General features: G+C 40.0%; 1 protein-coding gene across 2 annotated transcripts in view; it reads left to right on the plus strand.

Moving 5' to 3' along the window:
• Positions 1-13,326, plus strand: part of tbc1d16 (TBC1 domain family, member 16) — a 51,030-nt gene that overhangs the window by 13,036 nt on the left and 24,668 nt on the right. For both annotated transcript variants that reach the window (XR_003674675.1, XM_028455808.1), the window contains exons 2-8: positions 1,454-1,664; positions 2,766-2,928; positions 3,122-3,430; positions 9,321-9,515; positions 10,220-10,367; positions 10,471-10,635; positions 12,220-12,368. Coding sequence is in view for 1 of the 2 variants with exons in the window: in XM_028455808.1 (XP_028311609.1) it covers positions 1,484-1,664; positions 2,766-2,928; positions 3,122-3,430; positions 9,321-9,515; positions 10,220-10,367; positions 10,471-10,635; positions 12,220-12,368 (1,310 nt within the window). In the remaining variant the exon portion in view is untranslated. The remainder of the gene's footprint in view (positions 1-1,453; positions 1,665-2,765; positions 2,929-3,121; positions 3,431-9,320; positions 9,516-10,219; positions 10,368-10,470; positions 10,636-12,219; positions 12,369-13,326) is intronic.

The following is a 13,326-nucleotide window of genomic DNA, read 5'->3' on the forward strand; positions in this document are numbered from 1 at the left end:
AGAGACGAGTGCCTCTATGTGATGAGCCTGAAAAAAAGACTTCATCACATCCAACTCCGCAGACAGCTGCTCGACCTTAGAAGACAGATCTTTGCTCCCCCTGATTCTCTTTGGCTTAGGAGGAACCGTCGCTGTACCAGACTCGTAAAGCCACTTGGAGCGTGTAGTCTGGCCCACCGGTGCCATTCTAGCCACCCTGATCGCCCGTGGCATAAAACTGCAGTTCATGCACGGGTTGTCCGACAATGCCTCCCTCAGATGGTCAGGCCAGAGGCAAGCGGGACAGAGGTCGTGTCCATCGTCGGCTTGAAGTGCATCCCCACAAGCCGCACAAGAGTGGGAGCCGTTCATAACACGCCCCCAATTGCAACCACTGACAACAGCAGACACACTGCAGGCTATACGCCACAGTAGTCCAGTGGCAAATAATAGGCCAAAGCTGGGAGCGGTGCGAACGCTACCCCACCAGCTAGGACCAAAATGAAACGAAAAGAAAGATGTTGGTTATATGGACCAATATACCCAGTATAAAGCTAAAAAATTCGTAGTGGGGGCGCGGACGCTGCCTTCACCAATTAAAGCCACGCAAAACAAACCACCAAAAAATCGTGAGCCCCTGGGAGAGGGAGCGCAGATGCTGCCTTAACCAGTGACAACACTAGCTGGCTTCAATTTGTCAGCAGGGAGAAAGAATCAAAAAAACCACTGCACCAGTGTAGCACATGCAAAAAAATCCTCAAAGACTATCTCGTCGCAGACCTTGGAGGGGGAAGTCCGCTGCTCCAACCGATACGGTGAAAGGGCATCCAGTGTCGAAAAACACAGCCCAAGTTAGCAGTGGCTTATCCAATGAAGTCAAACCGCACGCGAGAATAAATGAGGAACAGAGTCACGGGTGACGCGGGAATATATTACTTACGGGGCGTCATCCTTTGTTTGTATTACTACTCGAACTGCGCACGCGCAAAGGGAACATTCAGTGCTTTCAGCACCGCCCTCTGGCGGTCAGTAGGGATGAAATAGAACCCATTTTTACAATTGTTAACTACATATGTATAGAACTGTAACAAGGTTCCCCAGTTTTTTGCTAAATTATAATTGACAATTTTTAGAGAATTTTCATTGCAATTACAAAGTCAATGATCTAAACTCAATTACAATTTAATTACGATTACAACAACAGATTTTTTTAAATTACAATTATAATTACACCTTAATTATAATCAATTATTGATTATGCAATTGCAATTATAATCGACCCCAACCCTGATGCAGACATGTGTAACAGAGAAGAAGAGGCGTGAGAGAGTTCAACCACCTTTCCTAATATCTTCTTTATACTGGACTTCAAGTAAACCCAGTTGCTGTTATGTTTTGCTAAACTGTGGATGACTGAGAACCATCTCATACTCACACAGTGCATGTGTGTTTCCCTGTGTGTGTGTGTCTGCAGGATGGGCCCAGTGTCCCGCTGCCTGAGGAGATGTCTCTGGGTCGGCTCCTTCGGCGTGCCTCCTCCAAGGCCTCCGACCTCCTGACCTTTAACCCCGGAGCAGGAGGCTCATCGGTACGCTCGGGTCTGGACGGCGAGATCATCTTCTCCAAAAATAATGTTTGTGTGCACCCCGCGGAGCCCCTCCCTGGACTGGCTGAGCACCACCCAGGTTAGGCTGCACAGAAACCACAGATCAACTGGGACACAAATTATAGCTTTTAGTTCAAGGGATCCTCCAATGTTTTCACAAATGTGGCCTAAATTTTTTGAAATGTCTTAATTAGAAGATCTATGCCTAAGAAAACCCATATTTTTGCAGCATATTTGTTTTATTAACTTTTGTAAATGGGACTACTTTACTGATTTAAAACCTGTGTTTCATCATCCTGAAATCACGTGACTGAAGATGTCACACACCCTCCTTTGCCTGTATTTCATGTGTAATTTCATTGTACTTGTGCAATGGCAAAAAAAGGATTCTCTTCTATTATGTTCTATAAACATCCCATTGTTTTCTATTGGAAAGAAGCATTCATCCTGTTTTTTAGATCATCAGCTTTTTTGGTCAAGATGCCAATTTCTGCTGCTTTTGGTTGATCTAAATAATCAGGAAAAGTTAAATATGTCGATGTAACCCTCCTTTGTTTACCGAATGAGGATAAAAACTGTTGTGATCCGTAAAATAATCTATTACGGCAGGGGGTGACAGTTTCAACTGCGGTTTGGTAGTAGACAATGAAGCAGAGAAGAAGAGCTCAGTGCATGGCGAACGCTCTGGTGGCTGAAGTTAACGAGTAAATCACAGACAGTTGAAGATGCACAAACCCTGAGGATAGAAGTCCTTTTTGGTGGGAGTCCATCAACTTTGTTTCCAACCAATTTGATAACTGATCATTTTGAATTTCTCCAGATGATTTTTTTCCTTTTTTCTTTCTAAAATAATCTATTATATATTTTATAAACAATCAAAATGCTGTTTATACTATTTATTGGACACAAAAGCTCAAATAGAAATTTCACATACAACATGATAAACACTGTTTATTTATTGACTTTATTTATGAGGTGCTTGACTTCAAAGACAGAATAAAAGTGTTCCTCTCAAAGTTGAATAACAGAATATATAAACTAGAACCAAATTAGCCATTAAAGCACATTTGACTTGTAACTGTTTAACTGTAAAGAGAAAAAATGTCTCCTGCATATCTTCAATAATGTAAGTGATGAAAATGCATATTCCCAGTTTTGTTGGTGTGGCTGCCCCCTGCAGGTTACCTGTGCGTGCACGTTGAGAAGGACGAGGTTGTGGGTACTACACTGATTCTCACGTGGGTCCCCAATTCAAGAATCCAAAAGCAGGATGAAGAGGCGCTGCGCTACATCACCCCAGAGAGCTCTCCTGTACGCAGAAACGCTCGCCGCAGAGCACGTCGGTATGAAAATACATCACATGAATTGTATCTTTGATTTAGTTTGGATGTGGAAGAGATACTCATATAATCTGAAGGTTCTCTTGAGTGATGTTGGATACATGTAACGTATGATTTTAGAACCGTTGGAGATGCTTTGGTTGTTTCAGAGGAAGACTGAATAATATTTAGTGACAATGGCCACCGTTCCTTTCAGACCGCACACCCGTCCACCTCCAGCCCAGGAGGAAGACGAGGAAGAGGAGAGGAACATTACCAGCAGTGCCTCCGCGGACAGCCACAGCCTAGTGCTGGAGGCCGGAGCTGAGCCCTCCTCGCAGCAGCATCAGCTGCCCTCAGCGGGGGAGGAGGCGGAGGAAGGCTCCTGTGAGCTGTCGGACGAAGTGAGTCGCGACAGCACCATGGGCTCCGACTCAGACACCTTCTCCTCACCCTTCTGCCTGTCCCCTGTGAGTGAGGCACTGTGTGAGAGCAGTGGCTCAGTGTTCCTGGACAATGACAGCAGGTCAGTGAGCACCTTGATATGAATGGTCTATATATATATTAAAAAATTCCCAGGCGTAACATATATATCTATATACATTAGGGCAGGGACTTTAACGTGTTGATTGCCTTTGATTAATTACAGAAAAATAACACTAAAAAACAAAAACCTTAACTCCTTCTTTTTTTTTTTGCAAACCATTGCACGAGTTCCCGGTGTACCCATACATCCGGTTTTACCCGGACAAGTCCTCTTTTTACGTGTTGTCCGGCCGGATTTTGCAAACTCATCAAAATATCCGTGTTTCCCCAGAGACTCTGGAGGAGCATGTTAATTTAAATGATTGTAACTCTGCTAATATTTGCTCTATCGGATACATTCCACCAGTTTCTGAAAGCTCAGGAGTTGTTCTTTACAACATTATACAACATTATACATATATTGTCATTACAGTAATTTTACTTACACGTGATGGGATTAATAAAGATGCTGCTTTGTTTTGACAAAATCCTCACACACTAGAAAAAGAGAAGCGACTAAAGCCCAATATGGATTAAAAGATTCCAAATTCAGAGAATGAAAATACACTAACATTTTTCATTATATTGTACAATTTGTTTCTCATCTATTGGTTACCTTGTTAGGCTTCCTAATCAAGGAAAATATTGATATTAATATTTTTGTTGTGGGCGTCTGGGCCTGTTTTGTGTCAATATACCCCAAGATTGCAATTCTTTTAAAAATGATACTCAAGACAACTAATAGGTACCTTTTTTATGAAACATATTTTGTGTGTGGGATGTCCAGAAAATGTGTTGAAATGACATAGAATGGTTCTTTTTAATTTAATAGAAAAAGCCTTAAAACAGTGGTTCCCAACCTTTTTTGGGTCACGACCCCATTTTGACCCCAGACACTTTTTTTTAAATTACTTTTCAATTAATGTTTGTGATTACGAGTAGCACTATAGTGACAAGATAAGCCACCTCAGATATCTTTCTTTGAGGAAGTGAAAGTACAATAATCAATAAAAATGACAAAATATTATTTTTATTCATATTTAATTAACTATAATTATTAAATTTTTCTACTGTATTTTTAAAAACTATATTTATATTTCAGGAAGTGAAAGTTTAGAATTAAGTTGTGTGATGGTGTTTTAATTTGAAAAAGAATAATACATTTTAAAAAAATTACAAAAATATAATTTGTATTTAATTAACTATTAACTATTTAAATAATTTGTTTGTGTAAGTCATAGAACTGTAACATTGTTCCCCAGGTTTGTGTTTAATGAAATTGTAAATGACAGTTTTTATAGTATGTTCATGCCATTTACAATTACAAAGTAAATGATCTGAACTCAATTACAATTCAATTACGATTACAGCAGCGTCAGATTTCTCCACTCATGATTCCAATTTTAATTACTTCTTAATTGTAATTAATGACCAATTACGCAATTACATCTATAATTGACCCCAACCCTGGTCAGAAGCTTGTGTTAAACTTCATCAGGTGAAGACTAAAGACTAAATATAATAAACCAGGAGGGGGCGCTAACAGTAACTTTTTACTTGTTGACTTTAATACACAGGAGGGAAATTAAGTTTTTATGCTTTAAAATGAATTCCAAAATGTAACTAAAATGAAGGCAATTACTGGAATACTGTGGGATTTTCTGGGTATAAAGGCCATTGAAGGTGATACATTTGGCTTGTACATATTTGATTGCTCTTTTGCACCATTATACTTGCATCCTTCTCCATTAAAGTGACACGGTTCTATTCAATCACTGCTGTTCTTCAAAATACTTCTCAGTTTGGCAGCTAATTACTTTAGAGGTGATGATAGGTTCATTCAGGCCAGATTTCCTCAGTTTCACTAAACTACCAGAAGGTGGAGGCAAAGCGAGAAGAATTGATTATGTGTGATGTGATTTACAGTGTGAGGCCACATGAGGGCTCAGTGCACCATATGAAGGTCTTCATTGGGTGGATGCAGGTTATGACCTCATAAGGGGCATCAAAGGTCGTTAAATATCACTATATACTTTTTTCTGTCATTTTCCCCCCTTTTTTTTGGTTAATCATTTCACAGATGGCTTTAAATAAGCCCATAAACCCTACAAACCAGAAAGTGTAAAGCTTTCACAGACTGTTCTGTAATCAGGGAGCCATCTGGACAGTGACTGTGTCGCTGTCCGCACCGCACAGAACAGACTTTTGACTCTGATGATTTCCTTTGTGGTCGAATCCTCACACCGAAATCTGGTCTGACATGTTGCCCAGAATGTGTGAGCCTGTGTGTCAGGAAAAGTGAGAGAGTGATTCAGTGTGTGTTTATGACACTTTTCCTAACCTCTTCACAGAGCCAGGTTAGCGGGGCAGGCAGTGTGTGACTTGGCAGCGCTCTGTGCTCCACAGCTTCTAACCTTTGCTGTCTCTCTCTTCCTCCACTCTCACTGTGCGTCCTTCAGCTTTGTGGCACTCACACCCATCTTCATGTTTGCCTGTTTTTACTTCAAGATTGTCACGAAGATAGTATCTCAAAGTTTTCCTGCTTTTTCTGAGCTTATTCTTCCTTTTCCTCAACATTATTCTCCTACATGCAAGAAGTAGATAACACCCTTCACTGAAGAGCATTTATTTGCTTCTTGCATGTAGGTTTTAGTGTTGCCCACCTCTCAAATATCTCACCCCCCTTTTTCTCTCCTTTCCTAAAGTCTGTGTGAAGCCCTTTGATTCCCAGTGCTCCCAGGGTTGTTGTGTTGGGCTGAATGTCAGCTCTACGGATTAGAGCACCGAAGAGAGCGGAGCAGCAGCCAAAACCCTGGAACCCACTCAATCTCCCTTTCTTTTTCTCTTGCTTTAATTGACACTGTTAAGGGGCCAAGAACTGGAAACATGTCACTTGGAATCACTCAAAGAGAAAGAACCGCATAAGGGAGAGCGGGAGTGGATGGAAAGGGGGAAGAAAGAGGAGAGGGGTGGGAGAGAGGGCAAGAAAGAAACATCTACAGCAATTTCTGTCAAGATTCCTCACAATTCCTTCAAAGCATGACTTTACTCTCTGATTTCACATCTTTGAGTCATATTTGTTGGATTACAAAATGAGGAAATATCTCGAGAGAAACGGTTTCCAGAGTTTTTGGCTAAAGATCACTTTAAATTCCAGGAATCACTAATTATTGATGACGCATGGGGTCAGTTGGTTTACTCTTTGCTTTGCCACATTTTATTTTATTGCTTGCGATCATCGTTCTTTATTTATGGAAACATTTCTTGAAACTTTGAAAAAGCAAAAAGGGGGAAAAAATACTATGACTGCAATATATTTGCAGATTGGAATCTACCTTTTACCATTTACCAGAGGCATCTACTGATCGCTTTTCATGTGTCCTTATTAGATGGAACATTTTTACTCTCCCACACCTGGGACTCTGTTCTCCAGAGGGGGGCCAAAAAGAACTCATAAGGGAAGGGTCACCAACATGGTTCCCGCATGGAGGTGCGATCAGGGCTATTCTAACAAGAGCACTATTAACCAATGAGCTTTGTCTAAAATCTGATTTACTTCAAACTCACAGATAAATACAGGTGACAAATGTAGTCACAGCTTTAATAGAGTATGCTGCACTTGATAAGTTTTTGTATTTAATTAACCATCTTTAAATGTTTGTTTTCACTGAGACATTGAGACAAATTTGTTTCAGTGTTGCATATAGGATTCTGTTAAATAAGCTTATATTGTGATATGTGGTTTTTTTTTTTAAACAAATGCAACATGGAGTTTTCTAAATTATTACAAAATTGTTAAATTTTACAAATTTTACATGTTTCACGATTTGTTAAAACTTGTTAGTTAGTGGCAAATTAATAGGAACATAAAGATGTCCTATGAAGTGTAATGGAAATGAATTAGGAAAAAAACTATTGCATGTTAAATATTTCTTACCTTTTTAAGTAAATGCTAGTTTTTCTTGTTATCTTACCCTTTAATTAATGTAAAACAGTGAAAATGTTGTATTTAAGAAGTGTATATCAAACTGATAACCCTTCTGATTATTCAGTATAGTTTGAAGTAGCTCACAGTTTCAGAAAGGTTGGTGACCCCTGTCATAAGGACACATGAAAGCGATCAGTAGATGCCTGTGAGGAAAACTGATAGTTAGCAGTCGGAACACGTCAAGAGATCAAATGTAAATTTCAAAACAAATTTCCTGAAAAAAAGTTATCTGAATAAATGAAACCATAACATATTGAACATATCTTTTTATTCCAGGCGCTGCAGATGAAAAGCCATCTTCTGCTCCCTGTGGCTCATTTACAGTCTGTTTTTGCTAATTCATGAACATTGTCTCTGATAAGTAAATCAGTGAAATGGAGTCTGAACATGCAACATGTATAAATGTAAAGTATATTAATGTGAATCGTATTTGGGTTTTCACACCAAACTAGCACTGACCACTCTCCAGTGTGTGGCTGCAGTGACACGTCCCTCAGCTCCCAGTTCACCCCAGTGAATATCTGAAGGACCACAGAAAGCCCTGGGGCCTGTTTTGCTTGGTTCTGCTTCACAAAGTGCTCTTACTCTAGTGTCCCCTGTGTATATGTGGAGAAGTGCTATGAAGGGCCTTAGGGCCAGAGGATCTCACCTTGGTCTGATGGGAGACACAGGTTACAATCTGACATCAAAACAGCTTGTTTACCCAATGTTCCCAGTACACAGTATAGCCAACGGTGTGACTGTTGCCTTTAGTAAAAAAATTTAATCTGTGGACACTGGGTTCTCATTACAGATGAGCAGGCATTTAAAGTCAGTAAAATTCAAAGATTTTACCTTGCAGGCAGTGAGTGGTAACATCCTAATATCAAGTATAATATGGAAGTATTAAATATCAGTTTGGGAATGCCATTTAAATTGGTCCAACCGTTTTCCATTTCACTAACTGTCTTTCCAGAGCTTTCTTTGTGCTTCGCCCCAAATCTGTGATTTCCATTGGCTGGCTTTTGGTGACAGGGTGCCGTATATCAGCAGGTAGAATAAGGAATTTGTGCAGCTTGGATTCATCAGCCTTGTAATTTTCCCATCTGCTAACAAGGAAATTAGCTCAACGTGATTGATTCCATGTGTAGAGGATTACATCACCTCGTCACAGCTTGTCTGTAAATCTGTGAGCAGAATACTGTCGTGTGACTTTGTAATCTTGTATATTTATCTGCAACGTAACACTCCAAATAACTTCATATGGTAAAAAATGTATTGTAAGAATGAGTTTATCATGTTGTAGCTTACTAAATTGAAGCATGGCACTTGGATTGCCTGTTTGTATTAGACTGTAGGCTACTTATGTAGGAACAAATACCTTCACTGAGACGCCTTCTCTAGTGTCAGCAGGTTTAACACGTTTCTCTTTCTCACCATTAGCGTGCTCAAAGACGTGTTTGTGAGTCCAATGTGACCATTAGCTATGGTTTGTTCACTTAGTGGGTGTGTTTTTGTGCTCGTGAGAAGGCGATAGACACTATTGTGCATGTGTGTGTCCTTCTGCAGCAGAGAAGCCCTCAGCTCAGGTTTCAGTGCCGAGAACGACATGCTGCCATGGGGAAATGACAGGGGAAATTGTACAGCAGACTGTGTGTGTGTTGTGTCTGTGTGTGTGTGTGTGTGTGTGTGTGTGTGTGTGTGTGATCTCGGCTTCTCCAGACACAAAAACAAAGTGACTGAGCCACAGCTTTATCTGCACTTTTCCTTCTATTTCTAACACCTTCCATGTGCTATTTTTGTTGTTGTTTTTATGCTGGTATACAAAAACAACAACTGTTATTCTACATTTTCTTCTCTTTGGTCCAAGGTAATCTTTGTGAGATCTTTATTCATTGAAGTATGTCATTGTATCATTTGTCAGAGACCTATGTGAGGAGTCTATGAACCACTCGGCAAGCTCGACCTCCAGTCTGGACAGCCACGCTCTTTCTGAGAGCACCAGTCACTCACAGAGTATGCGCTGGGAGGAGCAGCAGAAGGTGCTGGCCCTGGAGCAGTTGAGTGGAGTTTTCCGGGTGGACTTGGGTCACATGAGGTCCCTGAGACTCTTTTTCAGGTCAGCAGAAAGTTCAAAAGGTCTTAGAGACCTTGGTCCTCATTTATCAACCGTTCCTACTTTCAGATCTGTGCTTTCAACCAAATTCACGCAAGCCCTGGTATTTATCAATGTTGACATGAGCGTACGCTACAATCAGATCTCACATCAGGTCTGAGCTCGTGTACGCAAATCTGAGTGTGTGGATTCGTGGTGCAGCACAGTAAAATCTGACTGAGTCTGAAAATAAAGTATTAGGTAACCCAAGCCTCAGCAGCGTTAAAATAAGCTCCTTAAATTCCACTTTTCACACCACAGAAAAGCACATCATTGTTTTTTTTATTTTCACCTCAGCTGTGAGAATGCTGATTTTCATCTCAGAAATGTTTATTTCTTTGCCAATGTTTGTTTGACCTCAGTGGGCGTGGCCTCCGAACCAGGAATATGCAACATGTTTATGACGATCAAATTCAGCCACCACATTTTTCAACACCTGATTATGTGTATGCTGGGATTGGTTAAAATACGAATGTTTCATAAATCCCGTGCACGTTGGTCCTGTCTTATGACTAAATGTTGCACTCAGATTTGCACCCATTTTTATGCAAGATTGATAAATGAGGGCCATTGTGAGGCCTCACTTCACTTCTAGTTCCCCATATTTGGTCCGATCATTTATATTTATGATTTGTTTTGTCTTTCCCATCTTTTTTCTGTTGTTGAAGTGATGAGGCGTGCACTAGCGGCCAGCTGGTAATTGCTAGCAGAGAAAGTCAATACAAAATCCTACATTTCCATCATGCTGGATTAGACAAGCTGGCTGAGGTCTTCCAACAGTGGAAAGGCTGTAGAGAAACCCAGCCCAAAGACCAGGTCAGACTGCAATTTAAAATCCAGATTTGCGTCTGAAATCTTTTTTTTTTTTTTTGTTGCCAACATTCCTCTGAGTGTTTTTTGTTTTGCACATCAACACTAGATGTCAAATGAGAAGTCCTGCATGCAGTTTTCCATCCAGAGGCCCACCTTACCATCAACTGAGACACATCCAGAGGAACGGCTTCATCGCAGACTGGATGTGGCCATTTGGTTGCGACACCTCAATCAAAACGGACAAGTGGAAGAGGAATATAAGCTACGAAAGGTATGAGAGAAAGAAAAGTGAAGTTTGTTTTTTAAATTAGGTGTGCCTGCATGTGCAGTGTATAATGCTATTCATTCATCCTACATTTTAGGGTGATACTGATCACATGTAATCATATCATTCTCTTATTATTTGGATATCAAGCCAACTGTCTTTCAGTTTTGATCAGAACCAGTGGTTTAAGTGGGCCGGTACGGGGTTCCGGGACTTCTAAAATTATCAATTGAGTGTCCTGGCACTTTTCTAAGTGCCAAGAACGTACTTTCAGCGTTCCGGTACGCTCACCAGCGCGTCTATTTTAATCTTTCAAATAGCTGCTCCACCACTTATCAGAGCACATCAGCTTTCACAGTGCCAATGTAGGTACCAAATGTGTTCGGGCATCCAAATGCGCCCAGGGTCCGGCACAAAATGCGTCTCCATCAGGTTGTTCTAATTTACAGCAGGTCGTGTACAATTTAAAAGGTTGTAGCCCTGCTTTTTAAAAAAAATTAGAAGTTTATGCTTTGAGTGAATTCCGATTTCTTTTGGTGTTTATCTTATTTTCTGTTTGGTTTTTGATTGTCAATGTTGTGTATTGTGTTTTAATCCGTTTTTTTTATTTTTATTTATTTTTGATGAACAATTAAAAACACCACAAAACAGTCACATATTTAAATATGTCCAATTAAATACATTTAATAAATGTTGTATGGTCAGTTTTCATTCAAACATTTAAATAATTTTTATTTATTGGATATGTTCAGCATTTAATTTTTACTATTTCAAGAGCATGAATAAAAACCCTTAGTTTTATATATTGACAGTTTACATTTTTACTCACTCTTAACTTACCTGTTTGTTAATAAAAAGCAAAGGAAATGTAACTGTGTTCTCAATTGGATTATTTAAATTCTGTATACATAAAAAAAAAACCTGCTCAATTTGATCATAAGTAAGATTTGAGCCAAGTTTGTCCCTTTCCTTTTGGGTCTTGGGGATCATGCTGCACGGGGAGAGGAAGGGCCTCTATCGGGTGGAGGTTGTGCTCATTAACCTTAACAGCGTAGACTCTGTCTGACTCTGATCTTTTATTGTATACGTGGTCTGCTAACTGCTGGAGAGGTAAAGTTCAACAAACATTGTTGTTGCAACCTAATAGGGAAAAAATGACTTTGCGGCAGGGGTTCTAACGAGCAATCTTTGCATCAAGAGGCGAGTTTGTTTAGGGTTGAGCTATACATGCATGCAGAAATTTACCTTTTTTTTTTTTTAACATTGACTCATGCAAAAGATAGTATCGGCATTTTTTTGAGCCACTTAAAGCACTGAGCAGAACCTGCTGCTCACCTAATAATGTGAGTAGCTGGTTTCTCAATTTGAGTCATCAAAGTTCTCCTGCTTTGACTCATTTCATGGTTGCCGAAGCTCCTCAAATGAGTCAATCGTAGTTTGACGTTTTCTCAGTAATACAAGAGAATGTTTTGCATTCAACTTGTATTTTCTTTTACATAGTCTCAGTTCTGTCACCTACTGCTACGTTTATTTAAAAGTGGTTCCATTGTTGCTTGACACACAGAAAGTTCACCTTCTGCTCTTCACCAGGCCATCTTTTTTGGTGGTATCGACCCATCCATCCGTGGCGAGGTGTGGCCCTTCCTGCTGCACTACTATAGCTATGACTCCACATCCCAGGAGAGGGAAGCCTGGAGGCTGCAGAAACGCAGCCACTACCATGACATCCAGCAGAGGAGGTGGGGAACGGGGACAAACTGCATTGTCTTTCTAACCTTACACAGATTGGTTTGGTGTGAAGTGAACTTAGCAGCCATTTGAGCATGTGATGCAGCAACGAGGACTCTGATGTGGCTGCAGTGTCTGCTACCAAATGCCAGAGGTGTAAAGACTACTAATATATCCTACTCAAGTAGAAGTACTGTTACTGAATTGAAGTTGTACTCGAGTACAAGTAAAAAGTAGGTCAACTAAGTAGTACTCAAAGTAAAAGTTACTAGTTACTTTATTTTTGGTAATAAATCTTGCCAAGGTTTCCTTGCATACAGTAAACATCTCATGTATCAACTTAAAAAGGAAGAAATTAAATCTTAAGTTTTTTTTTTTTTTTTTTTTTTTAAATAAAGTAACACCAATGATATCAATTAAACATTTAAAAATATTCTCAGGCTCTGAGTATAGCTATATTTATGAACTCTAAAACAGTACCATGTCAAATGTGCCATGTGGGTGACAACATAATAGGTAGAAACCACAACCTGAACTGAAGAAAGTAGCAGGGCGTTGATCAGAAATGGCACCAATAAGAACATATGAATTGTTTGATTGTCTGGTCATTTTATAATTTGTAGTTCCACAATGTCCGTTGATCATTTTAAAACAAAAAATTATAATTAACATACTTAAGTACAAGTAGAATTAATGATTTAGAAATATACTCAAAAAAGTACTAGTACACATAAAAGCATAGGGCGACCGTGGCTCAGGTGGTAGTGGGTCGTCTTCTGATCGAGAGGTTGGGGGTTCGATTCCAGTACCTGACTATGTGTCGAAGTGTCCTTGGGCAAGACACTGAACCCTAAGTTGCTCCCAGTGGTCGACTAGCGCCTTGCATGGCAGCCCTGTCCCACTGGTGTGTGAATGTGAGAGTGATTGGGTGAATGAGCTGATATGTAAAGCGCTTTGAGACTGCTTCAG

Source organism: Gouania willdenowi, chromosome 8 (genome assembly GCF_900634775.1).
Source record: "Gouania willdenowi chromosome 8, fGouWil2.1, whole genome shotgun sequence".
Classification (NCBI taxonomy): domain Eukaryota; kingdom Metazoa; phylum Chordata; class Actinopteri; order Blenniiformes; family Gobiesocidae; genus Gouania; species Gouania willdenowi.